This window comes from Ambystoma mexicanum, chromosome 12, assembly GCF_040938575.1.
Source record: "Ambystoma mexicanum isolate Mex_15411 chromosome 12, UKY_AmexF1_1, whole genome shotgun sequence".
Taxonomy (NCBI): domain Eukaryota; kingdom Metazoa; phylum Chordata; class Amphibia; order Caudata; family Ambystomatidae; genus Ambystoma; species Ambystoma mexicanum.
This window is the reverse complement of record NC_090936.1, coordinates 647,605,258-647,621,835: the sequence shown is the minus strand read 5'-3', so window position 1 is coordinate 647,621,835 and position 16,578 is coordinate 647,605,258. Positions and strand designations below refer to the sequence as shown.

General features: G+C 44.5%; 1 protein-coding gene across 2 annotated transcripts in view; it reads right to left on the bottom strand.

Annotated features, from left to right (window-relative positions):
- Positions 1–16,578, bottom strand: part of PUS7 (pseudouridine synthase 7) — a 1,198,018-nt gene that overhangs the window by 996,461 nt on the left and 184,979 nt on the right. For both annotated transcript variants that reach the window (XM_069629126.1, XM_069629125.1), the window contains exon 5: positions 1,428–1,572. In XM_069629126.1, the coding sequence (XP_069485227.1) occupies positions 1,428–1,572 (145 nt within the window). The remainder of the gene's footprint in view (positions 1–1,427; positions 1,573–16,578) is intronic.

The following is a 16,578-nucleotide window of genomic DNA, read 5'->3' as shown; positions in this document are numbered from 1 at the left end:
TCATTTGACCTAGCCTGGCTACAAGTGGTGGAGGGAAAATGTTGGCGACGCATACTGGGGTTACCTCCGAGTGTCCCTATGGCCTTGATAAGACTTGAGTTGGGTTTACCTTCACTTAAAGCAATGGTGCTTAAAAAAGGGTGAGCTTCTATCTAAAGATGAAGAGCAGCTCTCCCAATCCTCTATTGGCTACCATATATTTAGAAGTAAGTAAAAAAGATACTTCTTCCCCTCTCCAGAAAAGTATGATCCAATTACTGAGAGATATTGGTTGGATAAATAGAGGGTCGACCGTTTCCCAGGAGGCTTTAGTAGCCCTGGGGAAAAAGGTAGATTTATGGGATTGGTTGGAGAACTTTTCTCATCTAGGATGTTTAAAGTCATGTGCTTTTGTAAAGTATCGACTGTATAGCTATATGAAACCTCAGGCCTATCTGCATTTATGCCCCTCCGTAAGGCTTAGACGGTTTATTATTCTTTTCCGTTTGGAGCAATTACCAACCTTTTATAACGTGGGATCGAGGGAAAAAATTGCAACTGTTGATCGAATATGTCGTCTATGTGCTCTTTCGGAATGCCTGGAGACGGCCAAGCATCTACTAACTGAATGCTCTATAATGAGACCCTCAATTGCTAAATACCTTGGAGAATTTGCTCACAATCTGGAATCAATTTTGGTTATATTGTATTAATACATCTAATATGCATCTTTTCATTGCATTATACAATGTATGGCTCCAGATTGAAAAAGTGCTAGGCATTCTGATTCAAAATGACTAAAAGTGTTTTTATATGAAGGTTTTATTAAGATTTTGGATTCCGTAAAATTTGTATGTTCTTAGATATATTTATGTATTTTATATTTCACTCTCTCTTCTTTTTTACGGTTTTTTCCTTCACCTTTTCTTTTATCTACACAAATGTATAAAGTGAAATTTTATTTTCTTTTTCTTTTCTTTGGTTATGTAAATGTAATATGTGTAAAGTTTGACTTTTTTCAATCTGTATCACATTAAAATTATTATTATTACAATCAGCACAGCTGGGCATAGAGGCTTGTAAGACTCCCTATGCCCCCCAAAAAGTAAGTTCTGGGGTTTCAACTTGCTAAAATATTCTCTCAGCAGCATACATTTGATAATTCTGCACCTAGCAGCATATGCAAATTAACAGTGATGCTCCCACAGGCTTCAAGTGGGAGGTTTGGTAATCAAACCATGTGCAGTAAATCCATAGAGTAGTTGTAGCATTTCCAATTGTCTGGTATCTGAATCGCATGGAGATGTAATGAGGAATGCCTTATACAAAGTAGCAATTAAATCAATTTGTTTCCAATCATACCACTGAAAGTAAAATGACCAACCTTCATTGGCATATGCAAGAGTAATAAAGGAAAACAAAAAGGTGGGCTATACCCTATGACTTACTTGCCAGTGCCTTTTTTCCGGCTGTATGGTAGGCCACAATCAATTTCTTCCCATCCCGATCTTCAGTCTTAGTCTCTAACCCAGGAAACAAAGCCTTAACAGCTTGATGGATAACTGTTCTTTTTTCTTTTGTGTCCTCAACAACCTATCAACAAAAACAGACCAACAAATAAGATCAGCATGTTAGAGAAGTATAAAGGCAGAATTAACAGTTTTACTTGGGACAGCATGGCTTCAGTTAAGAACCCATCTTCGTCAAATTGTACCTTGCAACCAGGCCTGAAAGTATGTATGCCTGAATGTGTTTTAAAACTTCCATTTAAGCCAGTTCTTGCCCGGTATGGCTGGGAGGTGAAAATTCATTAACAATTTTAAAAAGTATCAAAACAGAAGAGAGTAAACCATGTGTACTAGCAATTCCAAAGTCTGAGATCAAGTACGGTTTTTAGGCGTAACAGCATATCGATAAAGGACTAGGTGTGACTGGTGCATATTATCAACAAACAAAGAAACTCTGGTTGGACCTTGTCCCGTTGTTTCTATGAGGGGTTAAACAACCTATTATAGGTTTCCACATTCCGAAATGTATACTAATTGCAAGATCCAACTCTTGTTGAAAATGTGTTAAAAATATAACTTTAATTCGAGAACACTTCATAATTCATACAATTTAGTAAATACATAATGTGTTATCAAGGAATATTCTATACAATTTCTAAAAACAACCAATTCCATTCATCATAAAAAAATATACAACTGACTATGTATTCTTCAACCACCATTGGGTCTAAATACCAAGAGATGGTCAGGGGAGGAACATTAGATTAGTAAATTGTCCTTCCTCTTTTTATGCTCAACATGTTTCAGTTCTGTAACACTGATAAACTTTCTTCAGGAGCTTTACTTTTGGGCGCTTCTTTACATGTTATAATTACTTGTATGCCATACAGGCGCCGCCTCATCAACTACAAAGAAAAAACAAGGGGGCATACATTAGCACTGAATGCTATTGTCATTTTGTGACAATGTAAGTGAATTACCCTTCCACTAATATCTTATCTCTCACTGGTGTAATTACCTGGGGGAACACAGGCATAAACTAGTGGGTGCGGCATCCAAGATTCAGGCGAGGTATTCACAGTTCATCAACCTAGAGTCAAAGGATTTTGTGATTTAGTAATTTGCTAATTTCTCCCTGCTCGTGGTGTGAACATTCTGTCTGAACCACTCTAATCCCTTCACCCCATAATTACCTTGCAGGGTTCAACGGGGTGTGGAAGCTATTCCAGTCAGACTGTTGAGCTTCCTAATCTGCTGTGGTCCTCATCTCTTCTTACAACAGTCCTTATATCGCTCTAGTTGTCTGTGGGCGGAGGACACGTGTAAATTTGATTGTTTTGAGGGCTATTCTGGTCGATATTATAATTTTTCTAACCTGCATAGTGGTTTACCTATGTTTTCATAATTAAAACCCAGGACCTCATGCGTGGCGTTTATATTCTAGGAACGATTTTCCCCTCTTGTGCAATCTGTGAACAGAGAACTTGTATGAATAATAGTCTACCTTTGGTTACGGGCTTCCGATGTTCTCTCTGTGAGGGGCGTACTTGCTTAGCTATTTTACTGGCGTGCATTCCTAGCCGTCACCCTCTGGTCTGGTTGTCTCCACACATTCCTGGGGGTAAAGTGATTTCTATTTTCAAACGCGGACTGTGGATCTACATTTAGTCCATACTCTATGGTCCGCCGGCTGTTGCACGTGGCCCGTTCTGTGCTGGTAAAACATCCTGCTTCGCATTACAGGGTAAAAGGTGCTATGTGCTGCCTTCTACCAGTTCCATCTTTTGTGTTCACTTACCTTTTCTGAGTGTGGGCTATCTTATCTATATAATTGAAAGCAGCCTCGCTCTGCTGCGTTATCTCCAAACCTTTATGACTCATTATGCAAATCAGCCCGGACGTAATGTTGGTATATTTGTCATTCTTACGTGGTGTCAAGTTAAAATCCTATTTGGAATGCCCAAATTCATCTAAGGCCTCCCATTCGTTAGTAGGAATAGTGCTGCTCGCTCAGTGAAAGTTAAGGTTTTTCGCGCCATTCGTTTGAAGATCTGGTTGGGGCTTATGATAGCGTGTCTCGTGGAAGTCTCACTCCCCTATTTCTCTTCTAGGATGCATTCCATGAGGCTGGTTAGTTACGGAAATGCACTATCAATGTAGACTCCTCATTTACTAGTATGTGTGCCTCCCTAAACCTTCACACGCAGAGTCACATTGTGCGCCACTCAACTTCCTAATTCAGGCCTCTGCTGTCACCTTTGGTTTTGAAAATTCATTCTTGTTCCCTTCCTATCAACCTCTTCTGTTCTTATATTTGTACCTTGAAATAGTTGCAAGATGGTCCATTAAAAATCATCCCATTTATGTTTTTTTCTCCATAAATGTTTGACTAATGGAGCAAGCTCTATCTCATTTTTTTAAACAACTTTTATGGTCCATGATGCAGACTTTCACTTTCCTGCTGGTCTTTCCCATGCAATGAAGTATACATGGGCAAGTGATAATATGCACAACATATTCCGAGTTGCAATTTGTAAAGCCATGTTTCCATGGTTGGGTCAAACCAATCTCGACTGTTTTGGATTTGGATTGTTTACATACCCCACATTTTCCACATGCAAAGTGTCCTTTGATAGAATACAACCTCCATGCCCTTTGTAAAGTGTTGTTATCATCTTTTGTTTTTCCAAGCTTATTTCTGCTAACCAGGTTCCCAACAGAGGTACTCTTCTGGTAAGCAAAAGGCGGTCATCCTATTCATTTTCCTGTTAGTCAAATATTCACCAATGTTTATATATTATGTTCTGCATCTTAAAACTCAAATTTGTGTAAGTGGAAACATATCAATTTTTTCATTACAGATTTTTCGGTCTTTTCCAAAAGCGCCTCTCGATGGTTATTAAAGGCCTGCTTTGCCGCAATAGTTTACAATTTTCGTAAGACAGCCTCTTTCTCTTAATTTAGTTGCAAGTAACAACCTCTTTTTCAAATGCAGCCTTAGTGCTACTATTGCGTTTCAAATGCAGAAATTGCCCAAACAGCAAATTGTCCCATAGATGTTTTATAGGGTGGCTCTTATATTGAAACAGTTTTTATCGTGGGTTTATGGCAAGTTTTGATCAAGAGTTTCCCTTCTTGATAAATCATGCTGTCCAAAAAGTTAATTTCCTGGTTGCTCAGGGCCATAGTACATTTCAAATGTGAATTCTTCCTATTAAGTCATTCAAAAAAGCAATTAGCTGTTCCTGCTGAGCCTTCCCATGCCATCATAACATCATCGATGCATCTGGTCCATTTTCTTATGTGGTCTCTATCCGCTGTCATTGTTAATGTGTTGATGTACAATAAGTGACAAGAAAACAATGGCAAGTACAGAGAAATCTTAGTTTGAAACAAAGATTTTGGGTTTTCAACAACACGGTTCTATTTTGCAAAAGACAAGCAGTTCAAAAGTTGTATTCAGAGATTCAGTATAAAGGGTACAAAGAAATCCAATAGTAGTTGTGGTGAACCAGAAGAAGGACTTGCACTACATGTGGTCATGATTCACAAATGCTATTTAAATAAAAACCAAAACGCCTCACTAACCCCATCACTAAAACTAATGGTGTTCGTCGAGTCCAAATAAAAAGTTTTCCATACAAATCCTAAGTAGCTAACTGGCACTACCACTTCAGAAAAATACCTAACTCAAAGGAAAAGGGAGGCTTGTTCAATAGCCTCGGTACAGTCTTCTGCCTGGCCCAATTGTAGTTGACTTGTTCTCAGTCTTTAATGGTCTTAATTTTAGTACCAAATCCTTTAGGCAATTGCACAACTATCTCCTCCAAGTGAAACAGCATCTTAATTTTAAATGTTCCAATCCCTCCAGGACGACTTGAAAAAACACTTCTTTCTTTCCCACGTTCGTAGCATTGGAACTTGGGAAAAAGTCGTTTAGCTATGTGGTAAGAAGCCTAACCTCTCAGTATACACTTTAGCTTGGGGTTCTTGCCCAGTCGAATAACACCACTCCCTCTGATATGTGCACTACGCTGTCCGTGTTGTAGAGTATTCTGCTTCCCCTTACTCTGTCGCAACATGGGATGTCTCTGTGCTTTGATACTCTTGGTGGTTACTACAACTTTGTTATACAGTTTCTGTAGATTTTCCCACTCTTCTCACTCTTAACTTGGTGTACATTGTCAGGCTTTCTAGCCTTGTGTTCCAATTTTCGGATCCCTTTTCTCTTCACCGTTCACAGTATTGGTGGCTGTTTCAGCCTTTCAGTACAATATTGAAACTGTTTGCTCTCTGGCTCAATGGGGCTGTGTGCCCATTACCTTTGCTTTGGCTTTCATACCTGCATCGGTTTCTGTGGTTCTGGAAACCTGCAGCCACATGGCTCACGCGCTTCCACAAATCTGTAGCGGTACTTTCGCTGTCGCTGCCTCCAATGGCAGGAAAGACGCTGGTTGGCTGGAGCTCGGGATTTCATGCTCCTCTTTCCATTCGGGTCGCCGTGCAGGCTGCTGGGCCCCAGGACCACCCCTGCTCCTCAGTGATCACATCACCCGGGAAGACGGGTGTCTTTCTGCCCTCTGTCTTCCTTTGAGCAGAGCCTCTCGCTCGGTTAAGCCTCCAGCTGGTGGGTTTTTGGTGTTGCTCGTCACAGCTGGATCCGTTGCTCAACATAGCTCTGCCCCTCCAGGACGTAGGTGCTCGCTGTGATGCTGGAAATGCATCGGAGGGATAGGGCTTCCGTATCCTTGTCCTTAACTGCTTTTTATCATGTGGTCTGTCAAGATTTCCACGCAGGAGTTCATGTGGGACTCCTGGCGGTGCAGCTCTCTCTCTTTTGGTTTGGTGAACAGACCCATGGGATACCCTTATGGCACCCATGGGTGTGCCCCTAGTGTATGTTTTTGGGCACCTGTGTGTGACCCACAGAGCAGGGTACGGGCTGGTGGCAGCTCTGTGCTGAAATGACTGGTGCCCGGAACGTCCTCCATTTTGGGATGCCCAGGCTCTGTCGTTGGGAATCGGTAGATTCCGGATGGAGACAAAATGGCCCCCATGGCCTATTGCCTTCCATCACCGGTTACCTTGATCTTCCCGAAGTCCCGGGAAGCCCTGCCTCTGTCCCTTCCCCCTGACTGGCTGTTGGGTGGAAGTTCCGTATATGGTAGTGTGGGGAAGTGCCGACAAGACTGGCTGGAGCCTTCTCAACGACCGTATGTTGTGGTTACGCCTGTGGGTGGGACCTGGGTGAATGGAGTGTGTGACGAATATACATTCTATGTTGTGGCTGTCTAGTATCTGGTGTTTGACACAATGGTTGGGACAGCCCTGCCCGAAGCCGGTATGAATGCAGCTTGGAGTGTTGAATGGCTCAGTACTTGTCCCAATACACATAACTTGTTGTGAGTATCTGGAGAGAAGTGAATGTCCTGAATACCTTGTGTGCCCGATTGGCTGCCTGCCTGCATGAATGCCCGTAATCGTGATTGGATGCTTGAGTGTGACCCAGTGGAATGAATGGGAGATCAACAGTATATCTGGGTACCTCTCACTGCTAGGAATCATGTTCAGAAGCTGAAGTCCACTACGACGAGTAACTGAAGCTTGATCCTGAAGCCCTGCTGGACGAGAAGAATTGCTGTTGCTCTCCTTCGCAATCTGAAAGCTGCTGTGCTTCAAGAACTGACCCAGAGAGGACCTGGTAAGGCGCTCTCTTCCCGAGCTACGAGGGACTATTGTGCACAGCTGATCTTTGCCTAAGCTCCCTGGTAGACAGACCTTCGACAGGCTGCCGACCTGATACGGGGAATGCTGCGCAACTCCAAGGAGAAGCGCCGGACAGCTGTCCACCACTGTCACCGACCGCCGTCGCCGACTGGAGCCGCTGTGCTCCCATTGCCTAAGAACTTCCTGATCCAAGGACGCTCTCGTCCGCATCGTCGCCACTGTATCCTGCTGGAGAAGGCCTGACCGTCGATGCGCTGAGGAGCATCCACCGGTGGGTTTCGCGCCACACAAAGACCACAGAGACACCGACGACTCGATGCCCTTGCTGGGCCACAGTTCTTCAACTCTTTGTGTTCCAGAACTATTGACACAGAGGTGCCCGCACGCCTCTTCCTTGCATGACGTTTACGTTTCCCCGTCAACGAGCACCGCTAGGAACGATGCAGCCACTTCACCGTTGTAGCTCGACCTGTTCTCCGTCGGACGTTCGACGACCCGTGTCTCCTGCCTGAAAGGGAGGACACTCTGAAAGGGTTGTCGATTTCCCCGACGAGGAACGCTACAAGGTTAGGTACTTTGGGGTTGCAGAACCATTGGCAAGTCTAGCGTGAATAATATATGGACTGGTCTTGTATCTCTCTTCTACAGGTTGCCCAGGTGGGGGGTGGGGGATCTCCACACAGAACTGTGTCTAGTGGTACAGGGCCAGTATTCTGCCAATTGCTCAACCATCTTGCTTTCCTTCCTAGCTCTACTGCTGGTTTCCTCTTTATTTTGATCTGTGTGTCATTCTGACCGTATGCACTTGAATAAGATCTAATAACGTTAGTGGTACCACTTTAGAATTGTACATATTTACCATTGTTGATTTTCGGAGTACAAAGTGAGTTATCGTGATTGTGTATATGACCTTGAATATTAATTATATAAAGACTGTGTTTTAACCGATACAGTGTGTGGGGACTACACTGTACTTAAGAACAAGCTCGCATCACCTCCTGAGAAGCTAGGCCTTGATTGCTCGACCAAAACTACCAATAATAGAGAATCTTGGCAGGGGTCTCTGTGCCTCCCCTCTACCATAGAGAGCAGAAGTGCAGACCCCCCTCCCCCTCTGGTCTTTACACTCGCTTCTGCAGAGCACTTGCTCTCCTCCACTGCAGGAGTTCTCTCTGCATTCACAAAATGCTCACTTCTTATACACATCATTAGAATGAATGAAATTATGTCAGTCTAACATGATTACAGCACTCAGACAATGTATACCGTTACCTGAAGCCAATAGGGTCATAAAAGGATCTTTGTGATTCATAGTTGTAACAGGGAAAGGGTCGTTTTGACTGGGAGTTCCATGTTGGAATAGGAATCTTTGTCCCCAACAGGAGCGACGCTCCCAGTGAGGTCCTACTTGCCCAGACACCTAGGGAAGGACTTTTGTAGTGGGCTCAACACCCTGGCCTTAAAGGGGGAGACTCCCCTCTCGGTAGAATGCACGAATTGTCCAGATTTATCACATAGCTCATTTGCAAAGTGTCTATGTTTTAAATAATTATTTTGGTGGCAGGAAACAACAGATGCATATGCAATGAGCCGGTGACAAATTTCAGTGGGAAAATGCGACTAAACTGTATTCGGGGAAATGAAGGAGCCTCCAATTTTAAGGAAACTGATAGAGTGGATTTAAAAAAAAAAAAAAAGGATATACTTGTACAAATCTACTAATCCTTAAAAACCAAAAATACAATGTTCTGTAATGCAACAAGGTAGGTGCAAAATCTGCTTTTGAGTTAGAGGGCTGGGAGATACCAAGCAGGGTAAGCTGTCAACATACAGGATTTGCATCCGTGAAGGATGAAAAGCTTGTCCAGTTAACTTCTTAGTTCTATAAAGGAAGAATTTGAGAGCTCAGAAAATATTTTGAGGCTGGCATCATGGGGAAGTGTAAGCAAGGAGCTGGAGGTGTAAAAATCAGAATCTGGCTAGCCATAGGGGCGTCACTAGAATCACTGAGCAAGGCCCAACTGCCTAGACTTTGTGAGGGCTTCTGTATGAGGTGTAAAATTGGGGCTGTGTAAAGATCCCATTCCAAGAAATCTGCAGACCATCTCTTATTGAGCTATTTTGCCTACTCAGCCATTAGGCAAACACGGGACATTTCACATTGCTAGGTGTCGCAAAGGCCTCCACCAGCGAAGGATCCTATCTCCCAAGGAGATGCTGAATAACCTCTAGATGAAGTTACTACTCAGACTGCTGATAGTGACTGATTTTACTCCCATGGAAGGTGGAGTGCTCCAACAGTAAAGTTCTGAAGGAGGGCCCACTCCCACAGCTTGACTGCAAGTCATGACGTGGGGCAGGGACCTGGTACCGCCCTGCTTGTTCAAATAAAACATTGCTGTCATATTGCCCTTGAAAATCTGAGCACAATAATTTTTTGAGAATGGGTTTCAAGGTACTGAAAACAATCCTTAGTTTCAGGACACTGATCTAGAGTAAATTAAGTCCAAACCCAATAATAAGTGCATTGGCAGGTCACCCAGCGGTACTCCCTAACCCACCAAGAACAATCCAAAGTGATCGTCCAGGAGGGGAGAGGGCCAGAGAAATCCACTCCCATCACAATAATTGCAGTCATGCAAACCACTTGTCACAGCTGGCCTAACTCCAGGAGATGGTTCAAAGGTTTGTATTTTACAGAACTCAAATGAGGTGGCTGTTGATATGCAAGGACAATCAGACACTAAAGGGTGTTGTCGCTTTCTCGCCTGCCATGGGATTCCCCCCTCCCTAGGCCAGACGTCCCTATCCCCTTGGTTGATAACTAGAGATAGTTAACCCCTACCGTATAGAATACAAACTGAAGTGATAGCCTAAAGGCCTCAGCCTTACCTCAAGCTCTCCCCCAAGGGATTTCTAAGTAACCCCCCCCTTTTTTTTTTACTCTGTTTACTAACACTTGGCATCAGCACAGTAACAGTGCCATACAGGCAGCACAGAGGTAAACGTATCTCTATTCAAGTAGTTACATTCCAAAAACAACATCCTCGTCTACTGAAGTGGGTTTATCTGAATTAGTCTTTTTACCTTCTGCAAGTTTAGGTATGGTCGAAAATCCACCCAAATATCTTCGGGTCTGCTGCTGATAAGCACTAATGATGTATACACCTCCTCAACGTCATTGGCCCAGATTACATACGTTAGTCACTCACTGCTTGACAGCAGCCTATAGCTTGTCCATTTGATTAAAATACATCTCTTGGCAAGCAGCAGCCCCAAGTTTAAGAACCAGAGTTTCACCTCAGCCATTTGGCCAACATAACCCGAGAAAAGTTACAAGAGAAAATTCTGACTGCACTTCCAGAACATCACGTCCCAATACTCACCCAACTGAGGGCAGGAGTACAACATATGCAATAATCCAGCCTCGCCCTCTGTGCACCTAGGGCATCTGCCCTCACACTCTGCATTAAATTGCTTCATTTTCGATAGTGAGTAATGCAACCTATTAATCCTGAACTGTATAAAACGGAACGTGGAATTATAGGAGACCCTCTTACTTAAGCCGCAAATATCTGACCATTGCTTTTCCGTGAGCTGCACTGAAAATCTCACTCCTATTTCAATGTATTATCTGGCCACTGTCCCTGGGGTCCACTTAACAGTTGCTTGTACAACACCGACACACTTTTCAGTCCAGCACCAGTCGCTACCTCATGCACATCCAACACTCCCGGATTTATCGGGGGCTCCTCAGGAAAGGTTGGCCGCCGTGCTCTAAAAGCAGATCTCATTCGACGATAATACATTAATTGAAGAGGTTATCACCTATTATGACCGTTATATCCTCCCAGTCCACACACCTCCCCCTGGGTCTACCCATCTCCCATCCTGCATAAGCCCACTGCTTTCCAACTTTCCAAATACGATCTAACGAGGGCTCAATAATGGGCACCTGTCACAGCGGTGCTCCCCTATCATAGGGGCATCTACGCCCTGCATGTAAAGTACTCTGTTCCACACCATTCTCATAGCCACCAGTGGGCCCCATGAGCCCCCGGAAACATACTGTGCTCCATATATAAGTGGGCAATGGTGTTGTGCCAGCAGCACAAGCTTCCAACTGTACATGAGGCGGGGTATCCACCAATTCTTCAGTAAGCTGGATATAGGCCCTGCACAGGTAAGTAATATACTTCGTAATGCTGGGCCATAAATCCACCCTCCTCCCACAGGCGGGTTAGTGCCATCCAGCTTTTGATATTTTGATAGCCATACGATTACCCCACAAGAAGGTTACACTCATGGATTTCAATTCCCTGAATGGCGCCCGCCCAGGCCAAGTTGGTGATTTTAACTTCGACAATATAATCATTTTGAGTAAGGATAACCTGCCCATTAGCGACATTGGTATTCTGGACCAACTATCCAGCTTGGCTCTCAATTTCGTTATGTAGTTGGTGTAATTCAACTGTATTGTTTCTGCCTGAGACCACACTATCACTATCCCCAAGTACTTGCTAGAGAAAGAGAAAGAGAAAAAGAGAAAAAAATAAAAACATTTTTTTAAAAAAACGTTGGGTTCAGAAGCTAACAGATCTCTTTTCTTGGGCAATTCTCCAAAAGTAGATCTATTTTGATTTCTGTATATCTTTAGACTAGTAGGGAAAGAAGTTGGGTAAAGATTAGGATGCCAGGTAGAGAACTTCATTTATGTTGCCAACCTGACACCTAAACAAACATCCTTTCTGACCTTTTGTCTAGAGTAGGGTTGAGAATCATAACTTTAGGGAAAGATTAGGTCTTTTTACATTAAAACAAGAATATAACTTGAGTGAAAACATGCCTCCTTGTCATTATCCTTATTCTGACCGAACACACATCGTGCATTCACCTTGTCTTTAATGGGTGAATTCCTCCTCCCTCACCCGACCTTTCATGGTCCTTTTCAGGCAGCCAATATTCACTTGCCTCCTGTGATGGGCCTCAGTCCTTCCCTAGGGGATGCTGGTGGAAACCCTTTGGCTTTCCAATTTCTCCAAGGACCTGGGGTGCTGTTGTGTCTTTCTGGTCAGTCTTTCCTTCTTTAGGGCTTCCAGGGCTTTAACAGTTCTGCACCCCTCCCCTTCCATCCTCTCCGTGCTTGCACTCCTTTAATTCAGCCAGCAGTCATTTCAGGAACCCTTTCCAGCAGGCTCCACTTGTATCAAGAGCATCTGCAGGCATGTGTGCTTCCTCCAAGCACAAGACTCTGAATTGACTTTCCCAGAAACCTTTATACCCATGAGGCCCTTGGTATCTTGTGAGGCTGACTAGTTGGTCATTCCCAGATTGCTCTGTATCCCTCACTGGGATTGGCTATTGCTTTCAGAAGTCTCAATTCCCCTTATTATGCGATTATTACTTAAGGTCAGTGATTGGTTTACTGGATGATGGGTTCTACTAGGCTTTAACAGGCACTGCAAGGATTCAAAAGCGCCTGCAGAACACAGCAATCTTGGCACTCCCTACATTATATTTGGCAGCTCTTCAGGCTTTTCTTCCAGAGTCAATGTCTGCCGCAGTATGGGTGTTTGCGTACTTGTTTGGCAAGCGCCCCACTGCTGGTTTTTCTACCAGTCTGCAGGCTGGTTGGCTCCCCACTGGTGCATCCTTGAGGAATGAACCTCTCCAGGCGTAAAACTGAACAGGGCTGTTCTTGAGGCAAAGTTACTGTGTCTCTATGGGGACAGTGAGCCAGCAGGATCCCTTTTCTTCCAACCTCTGGTGGACATATCAGGTATCGGCCGATCACCCCAGTCCCCTGTGACCGTCTCCCCCATATGAAAAGTGGTTAGCGCCTCTGACCCACCACACAGCATTCACAAAGGCAAAGTGCTACAATGCAATGAACAAAACAGATTCTGCCATTTACAATTGCCACTGAGAATTATCGCTTGAGAATTACATGCTAGGCTAGGTGGAAAGTGAGTTTTGAACTTTCCTTGAAACTCACAGAGAAACTTATGAATGATTTCTGCCCATTCATACAGGACACACGTTGAGGATACATGTGATATGAGAAGACTCACCTCACCTACTATTATTAAAAATTGTACTTCCTCCCCAGGGGCCAAACATGGGTGAGGTCTCTCCCAGAGAAGCAGATCGGGGGAATGAAAGGGATAATCACATAAGAAAGCCTGACATATGACTGAATCTACCCAACGCCTACATGCTCTAAGAAGGCACTTGCCTGTTGGACAGTCACTCAATTTTACCAAATCGCAGACCACACTAACTTTTTCTATGTCTCACACTCTTTAACCCTACACAGTACAACAGCAGCAGTCGATCTCTGTCCTCCCTCACATCTTTCCTCTTGAGGCACACTGGACTATGTTACTTGAGTGTTGGCTTGGAAACATGGGCCGCACCTTGCATTGACTAACTTGTAACTCACTTGTTCCTAGCCCTATTGGCCTAGAAGAGGGGCAACCCATGCCTTGCAAAATATTCTGATCTCCCCTCTTGCCAATTTCACCAACAGAGCATAGCGCTTTCATCAAGTCTTCACACCAATCATGCTATACTCCCTATGGCAGACTGGCCCACAAGGGAACTGGAGAGAATTCTCAACATGAAGTTCCTCTGGGTGGTTTCTTAGTCAGGGTCATGTCACGCTGTCTGACATGACTAACTCTGGTCTACTGGTCTCCCTGTTTTGAATTCAAGTTTCTTTATAGGCATTTCCCTTAGGAACACACCATGCTCACTTTTCACTTGTCCTGACCACCCCATTTCCCCCTAATGCATAAATGTATGCTATGTAGTCATATTTCACCAGAAATGCAGTCAGACAATATTTACTTCCGTTATCAAAGCACAGAAAATGTAGGTGGGAAGCATATTAGGGGTGCAACAGCAGTGCATGCAATCAACTTTGCCCCTAGTGCACTTCAAATAGCGCTTAGTGTTCTGTTTCATGTGCTAGCCAGGGATAAATAGACACTCTGAATGGATGGTATTTGGCACAAGACTATAAAAGGCATACTGGAGCACTTTGTCTAACTGTTGAGCACAACAACAGGAATGTGCACACCCAACACTGTTTTGCAACCAAAGACAAGTGTGTGCAGTTCAACGCCTAGATATTTAAACAAAATATTTAAATGAAGGTTTAATACCGATCCACAAAGGCAAGATTTGGTTTACTATGTCTCGTCATATGATGGCAATACAGTCTTCATCATATCTGCAAGTAACTTCTATCTAGATACCTTTATTCATCACCAACACTACCCAAAAATAACAAAGCACTGCACGTTGCGACAAATCCTTGGATGTCATCACTTCTCCCATAGAGGGCTGGGGAGGTTCTTCCCATGGGGGCAGGGAGGTAATGCCACTACCCAATAGTTCTCCTGGGGGTGGTCCATCGTAGGAGGATCACATGGGGAGGGGAACCCCTTATGAGATGAGGGACGACATGTCAAGGAGAACGCGGTATGTTGCACCCACACCTATCCACTCCCCCACTAATAACCCTACTCCCACTACCTCCATGTACATCAGCCCCCCCCCTTCCTACTGAGGCGAAGACTAGGGATAACTGGCTAAGGAGAGTTAACCACAATACTGGGCCTAAGACGACGCACAGAGCCATCCAGATAAGTGCTCCCATCCACACACAGCGGTTTAGACAACTTGGAACAAGTACTGAGATAAGGAGGCAATGCAGGCGCATGAAGAGACCTCCTAGAACCACTAGTGACCATTCTATTTGTTCCCGAAATCCTATTAGTCTAAAGGCATTCAAAATAGAAAAGGGGAACAAGAAAGAAACATGCAGTCCTTTATGCAGGACAGCCCAGGAGCAGAGCAGCATGATAACCGGTGTAGGCTGCGGGGAAGAAGGGAAGACATTGACCAAAGGACGAGTTCGGTCTGTGGCTTCAGATGGGAGGCGGACAGCGGGAACCCCTTGCTCGTTGGTGGGGAGCTACTCCCCAGGGCTACTGGAAATGGACGACCGTCTTTAGAGGAACAGCAAAGTCCAGGAGTGCAGGTGGAGCAAGAAGTCGGACTGGGGCAACGTGAGAAGAGTGTCTCGGCCCAGAAGCAGTCTGGGGTGGAAGGATCGCTGATAGAAGAGGAAGAAGCAGCTCCTGGCACTCCATGAACACAAGGAGCGTGTGAAGCCACTCAGAGAGGCTGCCCCTGTGGAGCCACTGCAGACCGAAAAGGAAGTGTAGAATGGCAGCAAAATCACACAGCTGACAGCCAGAGTCCCAAAAGCCCCAGGACCACCGCAGACCAGAGAAGAGGGTGCAGGGACACCAAACCAGTGGTGCAGAAGTTGGTGGAGCCAAGAAAGCTCAAAGTATAAGGTGTGGGACCACAAGAACATTACTTTTACAGATTGGAAGTGCATCAGCAATACTCCTTATATTCACAGTACCTGGCAGGAGAGTATACTAGGTAGACTGAGCACAGAAGCAGAATATGTGAATTTAGGAACTGCACCTATAAAAGCAATCACACGCAACAACCTTGATCTTCATAGTCACAGTACCTGTTAAAGTACTGAACCAGGATGAGTGTGAGAAGCATAAGAATAACCAGGGGAAGGGAGTCATTCTCCCTGGCATATGTGAACATTGCAAAGAGCCCGAGTGAAACCAAGAGAAAGGAGCCATTCTCGTAGTATCAAAGACTTAAATTTAGAGCTTTGCTTTTCCACACATTGCTGGAACTTTGTTTTACACAGTTTGGAACTTAGTTCCAACAAAGAGGAATTGTGACCTGGGGAAGTGAGTTATTCCTGCAAGTAACACTTTCCTGGATTACAGAAACTGTGAATCCCTGCAGGCCATACTCCTGGACCAAGGTACTGGCAGAATTAGTAGTTTAGTTATAAGTGTGAGGGTCAGAGATAGGTTTTTGACACAGGACAGCAGACTTAATTTCTCAGACATTCTGATAAACTCCTTTGTTTTTGTTGAGGCAGGGAAACCCCTCTTACAGTTAAGGATAGTTAGATTTTGTGACGAATCCCTGGATGCCGTCACTTGTCCCCGGTAGGGAGGGTCCCTTCCCATGGGGCCAGCGAGGTGAGGCCGCTACCTGAGAGTCCCACTGGGGGTGGAACTCAGTGGGAGGAGACCCCCCTCTCTGGGGAAGGCGACTACTATCAAGGGAAAACACAGTATGCTCACCACCATGCCACCAGGCACGACTCACCCAACATCATAGATGGGGCCCAAGCACCCCCACCTCACCGTTTCCTCCATCTTCTGACAATTACCTTATACATAGCACCCAGGTATAGCAGGTAGATGATACTATGATGAGGAAGAGTGAGGGAAGAGTGAGTACGGATGAC